This window comes from Rhamphochromis longiceps, linkage group LG22 (assembly GCF_057381845.1).
Source record: "Rhamphochromis longiceps isolate RC_006_pf linkage group LG22, R_longiceps_female_GT1.1, whole genome shotgun sequence".
Classification (NCBI taxonomy): Eukaryota; Metazoa; Chordata; class Actinopteri; order Cichliformes; family Cichlidae; genus Rhamphochromis; species Rhamphochromis longiceps.
Genome location: NC_140577.1, coordinates 1,453,362 through 1,475,706, shown reverse-complemented (window position 1 = coordinate 1,475,706; position 22,345 = coordinate 1,453,362). Strand labels below are relative to the sequence as shown.

The window sequence follows — 22,345 nt, the reverse complement described above, 5'->3', positions numbered from 1 at the left end:
TTGTAGAATTACCTGTTTCTGTTTCCAGAAAACCATGCTCAGAGTCACAGATACTGTGCACTACACAACAATAAGTTCAAGTATGGCTGCACTGAATTTGGATTAAGCCTGGCAAGCACTTTGATGGAAACAATCTTAATAAAAGAAAGTTAACCCAACTCCTGGACTGCTGCAGTCCTTCTAACAGAAGACTTAGCCCAGACTTTTATACCCAGTATTCCAGTATATATATGTTCCACGGTAAGTGTGACAAATAACGCACTAACATCAGTGTTAGTAAAGACTTGTGGAAATTAGAAGCAGCACTCGGTCATCTCAGGATGGACTAACACGGAGTTTTCTCTCGGTCCGTGGGGACAGTTACAGACACGGAACATCTCGTGAAAACTATTTCCTCCTGTGTTTTGAGATGTCAGGCCTGTGCAGCAGGGTTAAAGCTCTAGAATCGATCATCTGAAATGTGCGTCACTCTTTACTTTCACTTTTAAGCCTCCTGCAGGACGGTCACTCACCGCCGTCCACGCGCAGTCCTGTCCCCGCGAGGACCAGAACCACCACGAGGATCATTCTGTTCTCGTTTAGAACCAGTTTTATCCTCCTGCTGGAGCGGGGTCTCCGTGTCTGCCTGAGACCTACAGCTGCTCGCCTTCCTGCTGATGTTAGTGAGCAACATCTGGAAGACTTCAGCTGGATAACGGTTTCTATTTTTTTTTATTCCCAGCTTTATTCTGGAAGATCACACACGGAAGAGCAAACCCTGGAACACCAACACTAAAAATAATAATACAAACACATAAAGGAGACTTAATCAGAGCATTTAAAATATCTTTATTTATTTTTATCAGTGTAAATATTTCAGCGTCATTTAACTTTTTTAGCTCCAGTTTTATTTTGAGTATCTGATGTGGCGTAATCTAACCTGTTTTATTGTGAAAGGGTCAACAGGAAGTGAACGTCGGTAAACCGGTGTTCTAACAAAACACCCTACTTGTGTTACTGCGCGTGCGCACAACTCAAAACGGCCATGTCCGATGGAGGCATAAACCACGTAAGGTAGCACGGATTGATAGACATGGCTGTAAATCTACGCTGCGGTCGGACGTTTGAAAGGTTTCCACTTAGCAACCGTAGCCCTTTAAACCCCATAAAGTTAAACAGGCCGCCTGGAATGACGTCGTTGTTTGTAAAAGTGTCATAAAGTCTGTGAGGATGTGCTTTTGTCCCTTTTCTCAGGGATACCACTTCTTTCAACATCTGGTAGTTGTTTTGTTTTACTGAATGTTATAAGTGTGTAATAAGGGAGTAATAACGGGAACACACAAAATGAAATTGACATTTTGCAGATTTTTACTGAATGGAAGCACTCAGATTGTACGTGAATCAAAGATTTAGAATTAGCAATTTGAACTTTGAACTATGAAACACTAAACAACAACAAATATGTGAACTTTGGCCCTGTAGTTTGTTTCTGGGGGTCTTTTTTTCTAAGCCCAGGCGTTTTTAGCCCCTGGTGGAACTCCAAAGATCAGTTCCTTACAAGCTGCAGACGAAGGACATCTGCTGTGATCGGTTGGGGTGAGAGAAACAAGACAGGATAAAGACATGCGGTGGAAGAGAGACAGAGGTTAATAACAGATATGATTCAATGCAGAGAGGTCTGTTAATACATAGTGAGTGAGAAAGGTGACTGGAAAGGAAAAACTCAATGCATCATGGGAATCCCCGGCAGCCTACGTCTATTGCAGCATAACTAAGGGAGGATTCAGGGTCACCTGTCTCAGAGTGATGCTGAAAAACGAGTTCATGTATCACACAGTGGAAAATTGTGTTCTTATATTTTGTTTTGGATCAGGCTGTGTGTTTGCATGATTTTATTGTGATATTTATATTGTGTATTTTAGTGTAGTTGCACAATATTCTTTTAATCCACTGTGGACTAAGCGGACAGTTGTAGGCACCTGTGAGGTGGGGGCGTTCCCCGAGGCGGTCTATCAGCCGCCAAACTGACCTGTTAAGGAGGATAGTGAGCGCAGAGACGGGAAAGGTGAGCAGGAGGAGAAGAAATGGGGGAATTTTAGCATATGGGAAACATTTGTTTAGCCTTTGTTTTGATAGTATATAGTTATCTCTGCCGGCAGGGTTTTTTTTAGCGTATTGAGAACACTCTTTTTATTGTATAGGGGGATTTTAAACTGTATTTGTAATTCTGGCTGTGTTTGTTTCCATGGAAATAAATGGTGTGTTTAAGGCCAACTTAATCTCTGTGCCCTGAGCGCTGACCCACTCACTCCCCTTCCTCTTGTATGTGAACAGACTTTGTGGTGAAGATTTAGATCCACACATGCATTTGTTACTTCCAGGCTGGACGACTGTAATTCATTATTATCAGGATGTCCAAAAAACTCCCTGAAAAGCCTTCAGCTGATCCAAAATGCTGCAGCAAGAGTCCTGACAGGGACTAGAAAGAGAGAGCAGATTTCTCCTGTTTTGGCTTCCTGTTAAATCCAGAATTCAAAATCCTGCTCCTCACATACAAGGTCTTAAATAATCAGGCCCCATCTTATCTTAATGACCTTGTAGTACCATATCACCCTATTAGAGCACTTCGCTCTCGCTCTGCAGGCCTACTTGTTGTTCCTAGAGTATTTAAAAGTAGAATGGGAGGCAGAGCCTTCAGTTTTCAGGCCCCTCTTCTGTGGAACCAGCTTCCAGTTTGGATTCAGGAGACAGACACTATCTCTACTTTCAAGATTAGGCTTCAAACTTTCCTTTTTGCTAAAGCATATAGTTAGGGCTGGACCAGGTGACCCTGAATCCTCCCTTAGTTATGCTGCAATAGGTGTAGGCTGCCGGGGGATTCCCATGATGCATTGAGTTTTTCCTTTCCAGTCACCTTTCTCACTCACTATGTGTTAACAGACCTCTCTGCATTGAATCATATCTGTTATTAACCTCTGGCTCTCTTCCACAGCATGTCTTCATCCTGTCTTCCTTCTCTCACCCCAACCAATCACAGCAGATGGCCCCGCCCCTCCCTGAGCCTGGTTCTGCCGGAGGTTTCTTCCTGTTAAAAGGGAGTTTTTCCTTCCCACTGTCGCCAAAGTGCTGCTCATAGGGGTCATATGATTGTTGGGTTTTTCTCTGTATCTATGAAGCGCCTTGAGGCGACTTATGTTGTGATTTGGCGCTATATAAATAAAATTGAATTGAACTGTCAGAGGCCATAAGAAGATCATTTGTAACCTTCACTAAAGCCGTTTCTGTGCTGAGCTCTGAAACTTGACTGAAACTCTTCAAATAAGCCTCTGCAGATGATCTGTTAGCTGTCACAGACGGGACAGACATGGCTGGTGATAGGAAAGGAAGAAAGATGCAGGAAAAGAAAAACAGACAGGAAGGAGGACCGTGAGAAAGGGCACTTAAAAAGAAAAAAAAATTCCCGGATCACCTGTTGAGAGAAAAAGAGAAAACTAGCAAAAAAGAGAGAAACATAATAAACACCATCACAATAATTTAGCTGGTGAGGAGAGATAGGCCTCCAAACTTTGGATGGCCTGAGATGTTCCCAGAGAGGTGGAGAGGTGAGTTATATTCTTAAACTTAGTTACAGCGCTTTCAGAAAGACATCTACTGTGATAAAGTCTACTCTCCACTGCTGTGTAATCAATTATTGTAAATGTAAATGTTATCAGGAAATGATCAGACAGGAGAGGGTTTTCAGGAAACACTGTTAAATGTTCAGTTTCTATGCCATATGTTAAAACAAGATCTAGAGTGTGATTAAAGTGGTGGGTGGGTTCTTTTACATTTTGAGAGAAACCAATTGAGTCTAATAACAGATTAAATACCATGTTGAGGCTGTCATTTTTAGCATCTACATGGATGTTAAAATCACCCACAATAATTATTTTATCTGAGCTCAGAACTAAATCAGATATAAAGTCTGAGAAATCAGACAGAAACTCTGTGTAAGGCCCAGGTGGACGATAGATGATAACAAGTAAGACTGGTTTCTGAGTTTCACAGCTGGGGTGGACGAGGCGAAGCATCAGGCTTTCAAATGAATTTAAAGTCTTACACTTTCTTATTCTTATATTTTTTATTACAGAAAAAATAGAAACAAACAAGTGAAATTTTTATTTTTAAATGGGGAAAAGAGTAAACAGAATAACTTTTTTAAAAGAAAGAACACAAACTCTGAAAGAATCTTTCTACACAATCTTCACATATACGATGCTTTACAATCCATTATTATTAGCAGTAAACGCCCACACAATGGAAGACGTTTCAGGATTACAAGATGAATTTGAGTCTTACAGCAAATATTTCACTCATTCATCCACAGACAGTTTCATTATGTGGACTGAACCTTTTACTGTAACGTTCACACTTAAAATCTAGAATATAATTAAAGCATCTTATCCAGTAAAGTAATCCTAGCTCGTGCTGAATAAAAGTAGAAATTACCTTGGAAACAGAACTTTTCAAATTAAGAGCTTACATGCAAATGCAAGAAAATACTGAAACATAACATTTTCCAGATTTCTGCCCTAAAGTTCCCACAGAAAAAGTTTCTCTATTTTCAAACAAAGTTTCACTGCAAATGAATATTTAAGGCACAATAAAACATTAAATGTATTTACACAGACAGACTTTAGTTTTTGTAATCATCTAGATCAGGGGTGTCAAACTCAAATACTCAGTGGGCCAAAATTCAAAACTGGAACAAAGTCGCGGGCTAACGTTAATATTTATTGAAATATATTTATTCCTCCAGATATAAGAATGAATCTTTTCTTATGGACTCAAACACGTTTTGCTGAAAAACTGAATATGGAACAAGCAAAGCTTAATACTAAACAATATATATATTAGCTGTATAATACCAGCAGGCCAGCTCTGATAGTCATTTGGTATGGCTTCGCGGGCCAAATGTAATTAGGCTGCGGGCCAAATTTGGCCCGCGGGCCAGAGTTTGACACCTATGATCTAGAAGTTCACTCAATTTGGCCAAAAACTCATAAAAGCCATAATAAAAAAAGAAGATTAATCAGTAGATTTGTCCACGCCCCCATTACACTGATCACACCAGAGTATCTAAAATCATTTAATTTTCATGAGCGCCTGAGGTCTCGCTGTTTGTAAAGGTCTGATTCGTTAAGCCAACTTACAGTGAAAGGGTTAAAGCACCAACCTTCACATTACATTTATGCTTTGTTTTTGTATCCAACCATTTTATTCACTTCTAAATATGATGATATTTTAATTATATTTCTCCTACATAAAAACATTATATGCATCAACAGACGTCACACTCTACAACATTTTCTTCCACCTGCCTGGAGACGTTTCCTGCAGAGGCAGCAGGCGTGACTGCTGAGCTCCGCCCACTTTATCAGAGTTTAAACTTCATTTGGTTTCCTGTAGTTTCTTAAACTGGATCAAAACTGACTCATAAATTTTGCTGTCGTGAAGGTTCAGATTGAGGAAGCATGAACACTTTTAAAACTCATTTCATTTCATTTCATGGAAAGCTAAAGAACCACATTATACCTCAAATGTTTAATCTGTAAAGTATATATATTTATTATTATTATTATTTTTAATTATTGTCGTCTGTATGCCAATAATCTAGTTCATGCAAGCCTTGAAACTTGATGTAGCCGAAGATTCAGGATGACTCCTGGGCCTGACCTTGTTTGTCAGAATCAGCTGCAGAGAGGAGCAACAGTATTATTTTACATGTAGAGTAACAGCAGGTTCTCAGTGAGAGATGCACCAACTTAAACTCTTACAGCTCACTGCTCTTATTTACACTCACACTAGTGTCTTCTTTCAAATAAAGTCTCTAAAGTTTGAAAGGGAACAGAGAAACTGAAAGGGGAAGCATCGTCGTCACCTGAGCTTCATACTGACATCAGCTGAGTGTGAACAAAGGTTGAGATACAATAAAAACTGGCTGTGGCTACAATGTAGCTGCCATCACCAGTGTGTGAATGTGTGTGTAAAGCGCTTTGGGGTCCTTAGGGACTAGTAAAGCGCTGTACAAATACAGACCAGTTACCGTTTAGCCTGTGTTAAAGTGTAAATCTGTGAAGTGCATCAGAGATACTTACAAGAGACACCAGAGTCAGCGTCGCTGGAGTTAGACACTTTGTCAAGGGACTCTGAAGGAGGAAAAAAGTAATCAGCTGCAACATGAGCTTAAAATGTATCAGTCAATACCACAGTACAGAATAATGTGACTCATATTATACAACACAGAGCAGCATGTTAGCTGAGGGAGACTTACTGTCACTGCCTGTGAGATGTTCGGTTTCCCCATCCTTCCCATCTTTAGCATCAGCCTTGTTATCTACAGTAACTGCTGCACTTCCTGTAAAGACAACATACATTGTGAGCTACATGAAGGAAACAGCAAACTTTAGCAACACACTGATGTGATGCTGGTGATCGTTCTGATGTGAGGGTCGTTCTTTTCATTGATTACTGCAGTTTCTCACAGGCTAAGGTGATAAGTGGTGCTGTCATGTAGTTAAGAGTGGGAGAGAATAGACCGGGTTATATTTGTAGTCATAATTTAAAGATAAACGTGGGAATTCCCCAGTGTTCTTGAACACCTCACATCAAAGGAACGTGGAGGAAAGCCTGCAGGAAAGGAGTCGACGTTCCTAAAAACCTTTTTGTTCCAATTCAGAAAGTAAAAACATCCACGTCACACAATTTTTATTCACCATTATCAATAAAAAGTTATCAAAGTTTCATTTTAATGCAACAATGACTCTCATAGAAATTTGTTTCACTGGTCCTCTACATCCCACTCTGTGCCCCACAGATGGAGAACGACTGATATAAAAGAGGCACCGTTCCACATAAAACACACAGAATATGAAGAACATCTCCTACAATCTACTGGGTCCTAAACTAAACTGTTATGTGTGTCTGAGGAAGGAGAAGGAAACACGTACCACTGCTGGAAGCTGCAGGCACAGGAGCAACTACACACACACACACACACACACACACACACACACACACACACACAAAATATTAATATTAACTTCAATAAACTATTTTGTATAAATCTTTGTAGGGTGGGAGGGGCACCTACCATTTATCAGAGGTGTGCTTGCAACGCCATTACCAACTACACACACACACACACACACACACACACACACACACACACACACACACACACACACACACACACACACAGGTTTAAATCAGCTTTAAGGTTTTCAGCTGCTGCTGTATAAATATTATTACCACATAAACACTTTAAATATCAGAAACATTGACATTTAACAACATCCAGAGCAGAGAAATAAAGAGCTTACCTGACACAGGAGCATAAATAGTCTTTATTCCAGCTGATAAATACAAATGATAGAAAGACAAAACGACACATTTTAATTCAGTCAGTGCTTCATGTTTGATTCTTTTTATCTGTTTTCTTATAAAAAGTCATTTTCACACAAATGTTAAAGAGCAGTGACTCCACAGAGAAACTGAAAGTCAAAAGTACGCCTGACTTTTTCTTCTGTTTGTTTCATAAAGATGTAAAGTGTCAGTGAAACTGAGCAGCTGTCACAGAGAGGAACCTCTGCACACACCTGACAGCAGCCATGTTTCACCTGTCAGGCTCTCCCAGATATTAGGAGCTTTATACTGAACACAGGTAACCATGAGCCTGGCTGCTCTAACCTTTCTCCTCATGCTTCAAGTTTCTGTCTCCTCCACTGTTTGCCTGTTCACCTCCTCTGTGCTACACTGAACAAATACTAATCTGTTAAAGGTGTTAGAGGATGGGCTCAGACTGACTCGAGTCTCTGAGCATCAAACTTTATAAGACAGCAAAATAAAGATGTTACCTTTGTTGTCGTTGGCTCCACGTCTGCGTCCTGTAAAGAGACGTAACACAGACTGTCAGTGATGATGGATGAACTCAGTGGTTTGTTCTACATGCAGATGTGTCTGAGTGGAGACGGTGGAGGAAACGAGCTGCACACTATCAGCAAACATCAATCATTTCTGTTCTGCACAGAAAAACTACATTTATGTCCCAGAGGGCTCAAAGTTATTGGATCAGAAGCTGCAGACAGGAAAGTCTGACATCATGTCACATGACTGTGACCTTTGACCCCCTCATGGAGTCCTAATAGAATACTAAGTGAAGTGTTTGAAGGCTGACAGACTGGAGCAGCTGATATTCAACATTTCTTACATTCATTTCAATGATTTTCTTCATGTGTTTCAAATGTGATGATCAGTAACAGCTCCATGTCATCACTGTCTGAGACCAGGACAGTTTCATTTTTACAGGATACAAAGACAAACATTTTAGCTCCACTCAACAATAATTACACACAACAGCACACTGGACTTACCAAGACAGCCTTTTTTATACAAGATCACACAGGCAACAACAGCAACAAGAGCAACCAGAGCCAAGACTCCTCCCACTGCAGCAGCGATCGGAGGTCCACATCCAGGTTCCGGTGGAAGGTCATTGATGTCTGAAACACAGACACAAGCTTCAGGTTGAGGTCACTGTCAGTTATTTGCTGCTGTTTGTTACTGAGATGTAGATTTGAAGCCACAGTCATGATGGAGTCAGTGATCTGACAGCAGTGATGTGGAGCAGCAACAGGAGGTCAGTGAGAGGGGACGGCACTGACACTGTTCATATCTGCAACTATTCAGTGATGCTCTGGAGGAGATCGCTGCTCTGCTTCTTCAGGGCTGCAGAGCTGGGCTACATGTGACATGCTAGCTTAGTTCTAGATGGACTGACATGGATCTGACCTCAGGACTGTGATCAGGACAGAATGATGCAGATCTGCTGGACACAGAGGAGCTCCAGGCTCTGACTGAAGAAACAGAGTTATGATCAACAACAGAGGCAATAAATAAAGTTTCTTACCCCAAAGCTTCATAACATTCACACCGGTCGCCTCATGAATGACTTCACAGCTGAACTGTGACAGGTCAGACTTCAAAATCTCCACATGGTCTCGTCTCTGGAAGCTCTCATCGTTATTTGGAAGAACGTCTGAGCTCTTCAGGCCGTCGACTGCAGTCAGAACACGTCCGTTCCTTCTGATCCTCACGATGATGTCTTTGGGGTAGAAGCCTGTGGCGAGGCAGGTCAGGATGAGGTTTGTCTCCACTTTGGCCTTCTTTGCAAACACAAACACCTCAGGTGGAGCTGGAAGCAGGAAATGGAAACTGTGTCACCACATGTGGTAACTGTAACACTGATTAACTCATGGAATCAGCTGGTACCTTCAGTACTTTGTTACAGTAAGACTTTCCACCATGCAGTGAATATCGTGCATACAAACAGACGGCGGGGCTCACTGCCTTTGTAACAGCAGTCGTTAAACATGTGGTGTTAATAATAATGAAGGCTGTGCTCTATTTAGTCAACACCTGGGTTTGTGACTGCTTCATGTCCAAATGGCTGCCGTTTGGCTAATCAGGGTCTATTGTCTCAGAACTATACTTTATCATTTATACTTTAACTACACTCAGTTATGATTCGGCTGGAACGGCAGAGTCTGGAGTTCCATTTAAGACTTTAAAAGTTTAATCTTTTCCAGACGGTGCTGAATGGATGTGCACGTGAGGACGTAAGTGTTTGACACTTTAGTCATTTGGATTTAATTTTTTAAACCGTAACAATATTCAACACTCTCTGTAAGGCTTGGCACATGTGGACTAATAATACTAATATTTATGACAAACATACATTTCTTTTTGAGCTGCTGTTGTCCATAATTCACAAACTTGCTCAGCCAATCGATGCACTCGTTCTCCAGGTATCCCTTGGTGTACTCTTTCAGCACCTGGACGCCGTCCCACTTCCTCTTGGTGGGTTGTGCCTCCGGAATCGGAGCGACCCAGACTCCATTTTTATCATCGAAGGACAGGAAGTCGTTTCCATCGTAGTTGTACATGTCCATGCCTCGGACAAACCTGAGCGTGCCGTCAGGATTCGTTTCAGCCTCACAGCCGTGCATCCACTGAAGAACGTGAGGGGCTGAAGGAAAGAGAAAGAGGACACCATGATGTGTGGGTCAAGATTAATCAGGCCTCGCTTTGTCACTGAAATAAAGCAAAGACTTACTGGCTGAGTCATTCTGTCTCATTCGCTCCATCAGGATGCCGATGTTGACCTTGAACCACTGCTGCTTGCTCTTGCGGGACTGTGTGCCTTTATCCCAGTAATCAGCAGGTAAACGCTCTCTCATCCACTCCTGTTTGGGAACCTTTGCCTGATGCTCGCTGTCAAAGTAGTCGATCATCCGGTTGTCCAGCAAACCCATGGCTGTGAACTCGTGGATGCCCGGGAGGCCGACAGGTTTGGAGAGCGCCGTGTAGATGTAATGGAGGGAGTGAGTGTCTGAAAGTCACACAGGAGGGAAAACACACAATATTAATTTATTTATGTGTGACAGCTGAGAAGCAGCAGCAGACCAGACACGTGCATTGAAGTTGTTTTCCTGACAATTAAAATTAAAGTAACAACAGCTGCTTACTGACCATCTGTAACGTTCAGCCAGAGGCTGTGTCCCAATCCAGCGACCGCACGCTCCGGAGTACACGTTTTGAGACCTATTACGTCACGGCGACGCGGCGACGGCTGTCCCAATCCGACGTGTACACTAAATGCATACTCCAAATGCGCAGTTCATTTCCCCAAATATCAATCGTGGTCCGGTGCACGCTTTATGGTCCCATATATCCCACAATTCATAGCGCGGCGGTGGGTGTGGATAATTTTGCCGCAAAATACAGCAGAAGGGAGCGGCCGAAGAGTGAACTGTCAAAAGTAAGTACTGAATATTGTGTCACTTATTTATGTGCAAATGTTTAATAATGAAGAACATTAAAACATTACTGTTGGTCACATGTCGGCAAAGTCATGTGACGTTAGTGACGTTTGTACTAACTTGGTTTTAAAGCCTCTACATCAGGGGTGCTCACACTTTTTCCGCATGTGAGCTACTTATAAAATGACCAAGTCAAAATGATCTACCCACTACAAAAATCCAAAACATATACTTATTTATAAATATATTGAGGATTCTTTATATCTACAATGTATATACATGCATAACCGCAATATCCAATATTTCACAACACAATTAACTATGTAAATTTTTTGTCATTACCTGAGTTTATTCTGATGACTTGCACTGAATTGAATCAGCCAGGGATGCATAGTCCGGACAGTAGCTGCTGACGGCCAGGTTTAAGAGAAAACCGAGAGCTAAAAATTGGAGTTAACTCGCTGACTAGCTTGTCAGTTTTACTACACTTCGCGCCGCTGTTTGCGCATGCGCAGCGACCTAAGCGTCAGAAAAAATCTGATGTCATCTGACTGGCTTCCCTGTATCAATCAAGTGACGGGATGGATGATAGGCTGGCATCTATTTTTTTAATGCCATGCGATCTACCAATACTACCTTTGCGATCGACGTATTGAGCACCCCTGCACTACATATATATATAGAGTCGACCTTAATCTGACAGAGAATCTGATGATTTTATGGATAATTAAAGTCAGTCATATATCCACAAACACAACAAGCTGACAGTCAGTGATGCTGCTCGGTTTGCAGTCCTGAACATCACGGCACAAGCAGGATCCACTGCACTGTTAATGTGAGCTATGTTATATTGCTGCCTCTGTTCGGTGGTGTCGAGCCAAACGGACTTTAACGTGTGTTTGAACGAGCTGACGGTTCACTCGTTAAGCTGAAAGAAAGATGCTTTAATCACAGCAGTCACACATGTGTCCACTGCACCATCTGGAACTCTTCTTGTTTACACTCGTAATAACACAAACACTAAATCCTGCTTCTCTGTGCTGTTGTGTAGCAGTGTGTACACCTGAGACTGTCACCTGTCTGTCTGTCCTGCATTCTCTCTCTGTTTCTTTCTCTCTGATTGTGGAATAAAAGTATGAACATGTGTTTATAAGTTACACTTGTGTCTGAATCCTGCAGCTTATCACACATTTGATTTCCATGTGTGACGACTGCAAGTGTCCAGAGTGAGGACAGACTGAGGGACCCACTGCTGCACATCATCTGTGAGGCTTTGCAGCCCTGATGATCCACCAGGACAAACTCAGCAGTGTGTGAGGAAGAGGAGGAGGAAGAGCCAGCAGCAGCTGACAGATGGAGAGAATAGACAGACTGTTCCCTGTTTGTGAAGGACTGCTAGGAAAGTTTAACAGAACTGTCTGTGCTGAATCAGTCTTATTAGGTAATGTTCAAATAATGTGATCATCCCAGTGTTTCCAGTGTGGGAGAAAGTACTCAGAGTACTCAGGGCCTTCAAGTTACACACCATGAAAGGCAGCAACAAGTTTAATGTTCAGAAACCTAAAGTCTGTATCAGCAGCAGAATGGAGCTAAAATAAATGTTGGTTTCAGTTCTATGAAGCTTTGAGGATTTTGGATCAGTAGCTGCTGTGTTTGTTGCATCATATTGCTGTAACTGTTTATATGCTTTATATATTCTGAGCTAAGTTGATCTATAGTGTTACATCATATTCTATAAGGATGTTATGTGTTTGTAGACTTTCTGCCCAGTTTGACCCATTTAGCAGACGTCAGCCTGTTTAAGGCTCTGATATCTATTCTGTGTGACTTACAGCAGTTATGACATGGTCTGATTTTCTCACCCAATAAAGGAATATTTCATATATCAGTCTACTCTTCATTCTATCAGACACAGTTATCACAGCTCCTACATTTTAAATGGCCAAATTAGCCAAACGTAATAATGCCAACATAGTAAACGAACAATATTTGTCTTTTATATATGATACATCTGTATACACACTGTCACCGTCCCATTTCACAGGCCTCTCACTTCCGCACGTCTCGTACTTGTAGTACGCACCGTACGTAGTGCGCCGAAGCGTGCGGTCGCTGGATTGGGACACAGCCTAAAGCTGAAGCTGTTTTCAGTTTCTGTTCTCGGCCATGTGTAGACGTCAGTGCGCTGCACCTGATCTACAAACCTGACTGATGTTTAAAGGCAGAGCAAAACACTTCCTCCTCTCGCTCGGCCTTCAGTTAGCTCACGTTTACAAACACTTATGCGGTTTTACGAGTTTCGGTACAAACGTGGTTTGGTTTTTAACTGTGGTGGGCATGAAGCTGGACACTCTGGTGACAGTGGCAGAGAAGAGGAGAAAGAAGCTGCTGGACATTATGGACAATGCTGGACATCCTCTGCATGTGGTCATAAACAACCAGAGGAGTCTGTTCAGTGACAGGTTGCTCCTCTCAAAGTCTCGGACCAACAAACTCCTCGCTGGAGGGGAAACAGGAGGACGAAGGAGGGCGGGAGCAACGACGCTGCAGTGTTTTTTATATTCAACTGTGCAACATTCACTGTGCAATAGACTCACAATAGTTGAAATGTGCAATGGACTGTGGCGGTCTAGATCTCATCAATGAGATGTGTGACATCTACACTCAGCCCAGAGTTTTAAATAAAATGGTGCCGAGTTATTTAAACGAACTCCTCAACATGTATGACCCCAAAAGAGCGCTGAGATAATCGAGATGCTCTCAGCACGACCAAGGTCTCGATGGAAGCACAGAGGAGATCGGGCCTTCGCAGCAGCACCCAGACTCTGGGATAGTCTGCCACAGGAGATTTGTACTTCAGAGTCGATTTAATCTTTTCAATCGCATCTTAAAACTCACTTTTTTACTTTGGCTTTTAATTCGAGTTCAGCATGAGCACCTTCAGGCCTGTTTTATGTTTTTATTGTTAATTCACTGTCTTCTTATTGATCTCTATTTGTTTCTCTATTGTTTTCTCTTGTTTTTAACCGATTGTGAAGCACTTTGGTCGACTGTTGTTTTTTTTAAACGTATATACACGTTATAGAAATAAATTTTGAATTGACTATATTTCACTAGTATTCCCCTTTATCCCCATTATATGTTCTGTATTTACATATGTGTATACATGTATATATGCTATATTTATGCTTATTTCCATACTCTCTCACTCCCCTTGTTTTGGTATTCCAACTCTGTAACGTGCAACTTCTGTCGGTGCTACTGGAAACTGAATTACTCAGAGGAACCCACCGGAAGGATTAATAAAGTTTTATCTAATCTAATAAAGTTAGATAATTCTCTGCTGAACGGAAATTTTCTATATGAAAACGCTGTTCATTCAGTTGTTAAAGAAAATAGAGACAGCTCTAACAACAACGATGATTCCACACAGAACAAGAACTAGAGTCCAGTCTGGATGTTTAAGTTAACCAGTGACAGTCACAGAACATTATGTCAGGTTACAGTAATGAACTAAACCTGAAGAAAACTGACAGAAAATCTTACAAAACTATTGAAAATATTTAAAAAATTAAAGATATTATTCTTAGTCTCTCTGTTTGGTTACTGCAGAGCCAGCTTCGGTCCACTCACAGCAGAATGTGTGCGCCACCATCAGTCAGCTACAGGTACTGCAATCTGTTTATATCTTCTTACATCACACAATCCACCAACCTGAGTTGAATCAGATGGCGGGGGAGGACGCTGGACAGACCTGGTGCACCTAAACGCGTAGTGAGGGTGTGCTGGGAACGTCTAGCAGAGGCCCCAGTCCGCGAGATCTTCAACGCACACCTCCGGCAGAGCTTCAACAGCATTCCGAGGGAGACTGGGGACATTGAGTCCGAATGGACCATGTTCAGCGTCTCCATTGCCGAAGCTGCTGCATTGAGCTGCGGCCGCAAGGTGGTTGGTGCCTGCCGTGGTGGTAATCCCCGAACCAAATGGTGGACACCAGAGGTGAAGGCAGCCACCAGGCTGAAGAAGGAGTCCTATCGGGCTTTGTTAGCCTGTGGGACTCCGGAGGCAGCCAACAGGTATCGACAGGCCAAGCGGAATGTGGCTCGGGCAGTGGCTGACGCAAAAACTCGGGTGTGGGAGGAGTTCAGACAGGCCATGGAAAAAGACTTTCGGACTGCCTTGAAGAGATTCTGGCAAACCGTCAGGCGTCTCAGGAGGGGAAAGCGGTGCTCTACCTGCACTGTGTATAGTGCTGGCGGAGCGCTGCTGACGTCGACTGAGAAAATTGTCGGGCGGTGGAAGGAATACTTCGAGGACCTCCTTAATCCCACTGACACGTCTTCCGAGGAGGAAGCAGAGTTTGGGGATGAGATGTTGTGGGAGTATGGGGTGTCTGGCCCATTGCTACGGGCCATTCGATCCCTATACAACCGTTGCAAGAGCTTGGTTCGCATTGCCGGCAATAAGTCGGATTCATTCCCGGTGGGTGATGGGCTCCGCCAGGGCTGCCCTTTGTCTCTGGTTCTGTTCATAATTTTTATGGACAGGATTTCTAGGCGCAGCCAAGTGGCGGAGGGCTTTCGCTTTGGTGGCCTCAGAATCTCATCTCTGATTTTTGCGGATGATGTGGTTCTGTTGGCTTCATCAGGTGAGGGCCTCCAGCTAGCACTGGAACGGTTCGCAGCCGAGTGTGAAGCAGCGGGAATGAGGATCAGCACCTCCAAATCTGAGGTCATGGTTCTCAGCCGGAAAAGGGTGGAGTGCCCACTCCGGGTCGGGGATGAGTTCCTGCCCCAAGTGGAGGAGTTCAAGTATCTCGGGGTCTTGTTCGTGAGTGATGGGAGAAGGGAGCCGGAGATCGACAGACGGATTGGGGCTGCAGCTGCAGTAATGCGGACGCTGCACCGGTCCGTCGTGGTGAAGAGGGAGCTGAGTGTAAAAGCGAAGCTCTCAATTTACCGGTCGATCTACGTCCCTACCCTCACCTATGGCCACGAGCTGTGGGTAGTGACTGAAAGAACGAGATCGCGGATACAAGCGGCAGAAATGAGCTTCCTCCGAAGGTTGGCTGGCCTCTCCCTTAGAGATAGGGTGAGAAGTTCGGCCATCCGGGAGGGGCTCAGAGTAGAGCCGCTGCTGCTCCACATCGAAAGGAGCCAGCTGAGGTGGTTCGGGCATCTGACAAGGATGCCCCCTGGGCGCCTCCTAGGTGAGGTGTTCCAGGCATGTCCCACCGGGAGGAGGCCCCGGGGCAGACCCAGGACACGCTGGAGAGATTATATCTCTCAGCTGGCCTGGGAACGCCTTGGTGTTCCCCCGGATAAGCTGGAGGAGGTGGCTGGGGAGAGGGAGGTCTGGGCCTCTTTGCTTAGGCTGCTGCCCCCGTGACCCGGCCTCGGATAAAGCGGATGAAGATGGATGGACATCACACAATCAGTGCTCCTATTATTATTAATAACAATAATTAATAATAATAATAATTAATAACAGGAATTCGCATGACCCACCCGAAACTCTGGCTGATTGGGACCCACACCCAGTTTCACACCTTGGCTCAGGCGATTAGAGGATCATCAGGGGGTCCTTTTGTCCCTCTGTGGGGGGTCACTCCCACTAGGTTTATATCTGGGACTCTCCACCATTTGACCTTAGAACTGAAGAAGCTTCTCGGATGAGAGGTGAAACGTCTTCAAGTAACTTAAAGAAGTCCAGACGCTTTTCTTTGCAAGCTCCTTTGATTATTAATAACACCCACAATAACATCAAAAGTAATAAAAACTCTAAGAAAATATGTTTAAACTTTAAAAACTAAACTGAATTTAAAACTTATCAAAATAATGAACAAAGGAAACTAGTGAGGCAGACTTGACTGAGAGAAACTATCAGTATTATTGTCACATTTTATTACTAAATGTAAAAAATAAATAAATGTAATAAAATGAATCATCACTTGTTACAATAATAAACAGTTTTCCTCAGCATGAGCTGTTCTCCTGGTAAAGAGATCATCGTAACATTCCTGTGTAAACGTCAAAAACGTCACCTCACAGACCTGAAACAACATCAGCACAGCAGTAATTCGTTTCATTTAAAAGTTATACCTTTGATTTCAGCTTTGATCAGCAGCTCTGACCTCAAACCGACAGAGAAGTGTAAAGAGACACGAGTGACGTGTTTCTGTCAGCGTGGGAAAAAACCCTGCAGTGTCTCAGGTGCGTTCACTGAATGTGGGGAAATGTTACTAATTCAATCAAAGATTTTCAGATCTCGCACCTGTCTCAGGTAAGCAGAAAAACAAGTTGTTTACAGTAAACTCTGAGATGCTTCTGACTGGTCGTCACGTCACAGATATGATAACGATGCGATCAGTCCGGCTCAGCAGCATCAGCTCACAGCGACACACCTGTTCTTACCTGTTTACTGAGAACTGACGAGTGTCAGGACAAGATTCACAACCGCTAACACGAAGTCCACTGCTATAAACCAGAGGACTCTAACCTGTATTATCGCACTGGTTAACACACACAGACACACACACACACACACACACACACACACACACACACACACACACACACACTCAGTTTACAGCCGTGATCTTCAGTCAGCTTTGAAGTTTTCAGGTTTTGAACTCAGCAGTTTATACGAAACTGTCTGATCTTAAAACACAGCCAAGAATTTAAATGAAAAACTTAAATCCATAAAATGTTCAGTATTTGTGTCTGTAAGTGTTTCTCTTCGGGCCTCAGCAGACCCGCGGCAGCAGCTGAACTTGAGAAACTCCTGGGAGGATTAAAGCGCTTTCTTCGTTCCCACTTTCACACACCTGGTGCACAGAGTCACGCCACGGCACCGAAACACTCAGAAATCTCCGTTTAATACCGATAAATTAAACTAAAATCGTCGTCTGAACTTTTGTTTTTCTGCGACGTCACAGTCCGTTTTTACTTTCGGTTTGGACCCGCTCCGCTAGCGTCGGTAAAAAAGCGCAAACTCACCGCAGTTTACGGTCAGCGCCGTCCCCAGAAGGACCACCACCGCGAACAAGATCATCGTGACTCCGAATCAGAGCCTCTGCTCGGTAAAAGTCTCAGATTTATCCGCTTTTCGGTCGGACGCGTCCTTCCTGAAGTGATCGTCTCTATTTCCTGACTGTGTCTGCTCACTGCTGCATTCACTGCCGCTCGTAAACCACAGACGCCTTCAAGTCACGCCCACCTGCTGGCCTGCTTTGTGTTTACGTAACTGACAAAGGTGAGAGAGCAGGTAGAACCAACGGAGCTCAAACTGTCCCACAAACTGCATTTATTTATTTAATCACAGAGACAGAAGCTTCCGGTTTGAGTGGTTGAAAAGACCCCAAATGTCCCCGACTGGAAGGATTTCACAAACTTAAGAAGCCGAGCTGAGTTTTTTAACGCAGCCCAGACCACCAGGACCTGAAGGACCGATAACACGGACACCTTCACCTCAGCGCTCACTGATCAGTCTGAAAAACTCAGCTCAGAGAAACAGGATTCACTTTTTACTCAAAGTCTACCCTGGAAAAAGATTAATTAAAAAAATAATAATCTGTGCGTGTTTCACGTGTTTGTGGTTCTTTAGAATAGTTTAAACCTTTTAAACTAAAATGATCACTTTTCAGATTTGACCCTGTGCGGATTAAAGACTTAACCAGCCGTGCCTGATGAAAGTATTTACACGTTTAAGCTTAGATCAGTGAATGTGTCGCAGGGCTTCCTGGTTCCTGCTCCGTGTTTTATTTCCTCGTTGCAGCAGTTTGCGTCAGCTGATCGAGCTGTTCTCTCGAAAACATTTCATCTGCGCACATTAAACACGTGTCGGACTCACGGGGGTTCGTGGGGACTTGTTAAACTGTAAGAAATGCTGAAGTAACACAAACAAACTCATCCAAGGAAACGGACGCTTCTGATGGGCGGGGTTTGTGACTACATAAAAAAATAAATCAGTAGCTATAATCTAATAACATTTAATAATAATTACTTTTAGTGACTCATAATTCTGAAACAAATGGGCATTTTATTTTTTTTAATATTAAAATCATAGGACAGACAGTGTGTACTGATGTAACACAAGAATGAGCCAATTAAATGATGTTCACCCACAACAGCTGGACTCATGTTCACAGGAGGAAGAACTGAAAGACTTTGAGATAACTTAACTTTTTTTGTTTCCTTAAATATGTTGGAAAACAGAAACATCTGTATGGACCCCAGATGTTCATAACAAGTGTGTCCATATGTGTGTGTGTGTGTCTATGGGATCATTCTGTAACACTAACAACAAATATTAAACCAAAAGATGAAGAAGAATCGGCTGATGAGTTATTATATGTCAACCAACTCTCTCTCTCACACACACACACACACACACACACACACACACACACACACACACACACACACACACACACACGGGACAGGCCTCTAAACGGGTTTCCGTTTATGTGAAGAGATTAAAACCTGATGAATAAACTGGCTGATCCATCTATTTATGAAGGTTAAAGGTCAACATGTCCTAACAGGAGTCTGGATTATGAGATGGACTAAAAGCTCAAACAGTCAGATGATCGATTAACAGAAGGAATAAGAGCCAGACTTTGAGTGTGAGTCAGTCCACTGACGAGCTTTCAGCCACAGATGTGCAGAAAAGCCCAGAATCAAGCTCTTATTTAAGGTCGGTGGGGGCGAGATTAAACGAACACACACTTCCTGTCTGTCAATGCCGCCCACTTACCGCCTCCAGCCGGGCCCACGTTCACCCACAGGAAGGGCAGAAACAAAAAGATCCAGGTCTTTGTGAAATTCATGATTTTGATGCGACAAAAATCTTCAGAAAAACAGAAACCTGCTCAGAACAAGCCCACGGTCCCCGCGGGTTGCTATTATTATTATTATTATTATTATTATTATTATTATTATTATGATTATTATTATTATTATGATTGTTATTATTATTATTATTATTATTATTATTATTATTATTATTGCTGCCGCCTGTAGGGGGCGCTACAGACGACTGGCTGCCTCCATTTACACCCGCCTTCTTCAGACCGACAGCAGCCAATCAGATAACTAGTCTGCGGTTGCTGGGCAGATTACACGATACAAGGTTAGAGCCGCCGAAGAGTGGGGTGACGTCACAGTGTGGAGAAATTTGCAGCTGCTGCCAAAGTTTTATTTTTATCCTGTAATATGAATCCTGCTGCTGACCTTCACTTCTGTATGTTTGTCACCCACAAACACTCTAATCACTAAAATCTGCAATGAATAAACAAATAAGGACTTTTTAATAAAGTTTACTTCATGATAACCACTGAAAACACTGTTAGAGCTCTACAGATGTTTAAAGCCAGGTGTTGATGAAGGTTTTCGACCGTTTTTGATGATTCGAAACGTCGTTTACGTTTGGACGAAACAGCTGCGTTTTCAAAAGTACTAGTGTAGGTGTGGACGTATAGCCTAAAAGAGTTAGTAGTTTATTTCCTTACCTGTAATGTTTTGCAGATTACTTGTATTTGCTTAATTGTTTAAATGTTAATTTAATTAAAATTCACATTAAATTAAATTTTAAAATTAAATTAATTAGTTAAACTAACTTTAATTAATGTAATTTTAAAATTTAATTTAATTTTAAAATTAAATTAAATTAAATTAATTAGTTAAACTAATTTTAATTAATGTAATTTTAAAATTTAATTTAATTTTAAAATTAAATTAAATTAAATTAATTAGTTAAACTAACTTTAATTAATGTAATTTTAAAATTTAATTTAATTTTAAAATTAAATTAAATTAAATTAGTTAAACTAACTTTAATTAATGTAATATTAAAATTAAAATTAACATTAAATAATTAAAATAAACTTAATTGCTTAAATGTTTGAGGTGTGAAATAAACCGCAATGGAGCAAAATACGGGTGTGTTGGAGGATGTGTTTGTGAGTGCGTGTGCGCGTGTGCGCGTGTTCACGCGGGAAAACATTTTTCTTGTAAAACAAAGGGGGGGGGGGGGGGGGGGGGTAGCAAAAAAAGTTTGGGAACCGCTGTTTTAAAGTAAGAACATATGATCATTAACATCTGGTAAAGCTTCACAGCTGTTCGTTCTATTTTACGATAAAATCAGTAAATAAAGGATAAACAAAGCTACCATAACCAGCGCTGCCCCCACGATGTACACGGTTAAATTCACTTCAACAGTTCCATTTAACACAAACATTTAGGAGGTGAAACAAAGTAAAGTAGAATAAAAATAAGTTAGTAAAATCTGTAGACAAACCAGAAGACAGTAGTACTGATCAGTCCCTGAAGGTCAGGCATGTTAGTAAATTCAAAAAGGGGAGTCCATGTCAGTTCAGACTGTTAATTTCCCCGTACTGAAGCATCCAGATGTTAGGATCAGAGTCCAAATGAGATCCGCTTCTTGTGTTTTAAAAGCACAGGAAGTGAGGCTTTTTATGGAGCCGTGTTTAGTGTCTTACAGGAAAGTTTCAAGTCTGGTTTCCTGTGGTATATTTGGGAATGTCCCTAACAGTGTTGGGACTAACGCGTTATTAAGTAACGCGTTACAGTAACTACATTATTATTGTGGTAACGAGCACGGTAACTAGTCATTATGCCAAAACCAGGAACGCGTTACTCGTTACTGGGATTTAGATAGACTTGGAACTTCGTGTGGAGGCATCGCGGAGCTTCCACAGATTCAGATTCAAAAGGTGAGGCAGGAGGAGAGCCCCGAGGCGGCCGCCGGTCCGAGAGTGTCAGGTGAACTGAACTTCAGGTAAGAAGTTATGACCTGCAGTCCATCTGGGTCAGATATGAACCAAGTTTAGGTGGAGTTTATTTTAGCTGTGCTGACTTTTTCGTACTGCGTGCTAGCTAGCATGATGGAGTTTCTATACAGCTGGGTGGTGCTATGTTACTGATGTTGAACTTTATTTTGTTCATACGGTTAATTATTAGAGTTTCCAACCATCCTGTAAAAAGACAGAATCGTCTCGTATTCAGAGAAATTTTCGTTTTGAGGTGAAAAGGAACAGTTTGTCCCGTAATTCAGCTACAATGAAAAAGACACAAAGCTGGAGTTATTCTGTCTTTGCTGCACAGCTGCCTCTTCTCCTCTCATTCTCCCCCCTCCCTCTCCTGTTGCTACTTCAATCATGAAACTGATCAATGATCAGCTGATCGTCTCTCTTGTTTGTTTATCGCCCACTTTGCGCCAGAAAGAGGAAACCAGCCGATGTCGCGCTAAACAACAGCAGCACGTTTAAGCTTGATCAGCTGTTGTTAGAATTTATTTAATACTACTTTCTAGTATCAGCTGATGTTTGCTGGAGCCACAGCTGTAAAGCTGCTGGTCATGATATCGGTTTGGATATGTGGTGAGAGGGAAACATGAAGATGAAACCAGGAGATGTCCTTACTGGATCATCAGAGCTGAACAGGTGATGGAGAAACAGGTTTACCTTTTAGGTCACATGAATGAGT

At 42.3% G+C, this 22,345-nt stretch overlaps 2 protein-coding genes across 4 annotated transcripts in view; both read right to left on the bottom strand.

The window, feature by feature from the left end:
• The window catches only part of LOC146643043 (BOLA class I histocompatibility antigen, alpha chain BL3-6-like), a 38,208-nt gene extending 37,502 nt beyond the window's left edge, over window positions 1–706 (bottom strand). The window contains exon 1 of one of the 2 annotated variants that reach the window (XR_014909430.1): window positions 513–705. Coding sequence is in view for 1 of the 2 variants with exons in the window: in XM_085396993.1 (XP_085253119.1) it covers window positions 513–567 (55 nt within the window). In the remaining variant the exon portion in view is untranslated. Of the gene's footprint in view, window positions 1–512 lie in introns of both variants that reach the window. The other variant, XM_085396993.1, reaches the window with a different exon arrangement.
• Window positions 707–4,878: 4,172 nt separating this feature from the next.
• LOC146643042 (class I histocompatibility antigen, F10 alpha chain-like) lies at window positions 4,879–18,020 on the bottom strand. 2 transcript variants are annotated; one of them, XM_085396989.1, is made up of 12 exons: window positions 17,837–18,020; window positions 10,133–10,408; window positions 9,755–10,045; window positions 8,927–9,211; window positions 8,391–8,519; window positions 7,875–7,904; window positions 7,341–7,373; window positions 7,112–7,147; window positions 6,969–6,998; window positions 6,293–6,376; window positions 6,117–6,167; window positions 4,879–5,712 (listed from the first exon to the last, which is right to left on the bottom strand). In XM_085396989.1, exons 1-12 carry the CDS (start codon window positions 17,889–17,891, stop codon window positions 5,672–5,674), a joined length of 1,341 nt encoding a protein of 446 aa, XP_085253115.1. In that variant the 5' UTR covers window positions 17,892–18,020; the 3' UTR covers window positions 4,879–5,671. The 2 variants fall into 2 exon arrangements, with proteins under 2 accessions (XP_085253115.1, XP_085253116.1); XM_085396990.1 differs by lacking the exon at window positions 6,969–6,998 and having other exon boundaries at window positions 6,293–6,378; window positions 7,102–7,147.
• Window positions 18,021–22,345: the final 4,325 nt, after the last annotated feature.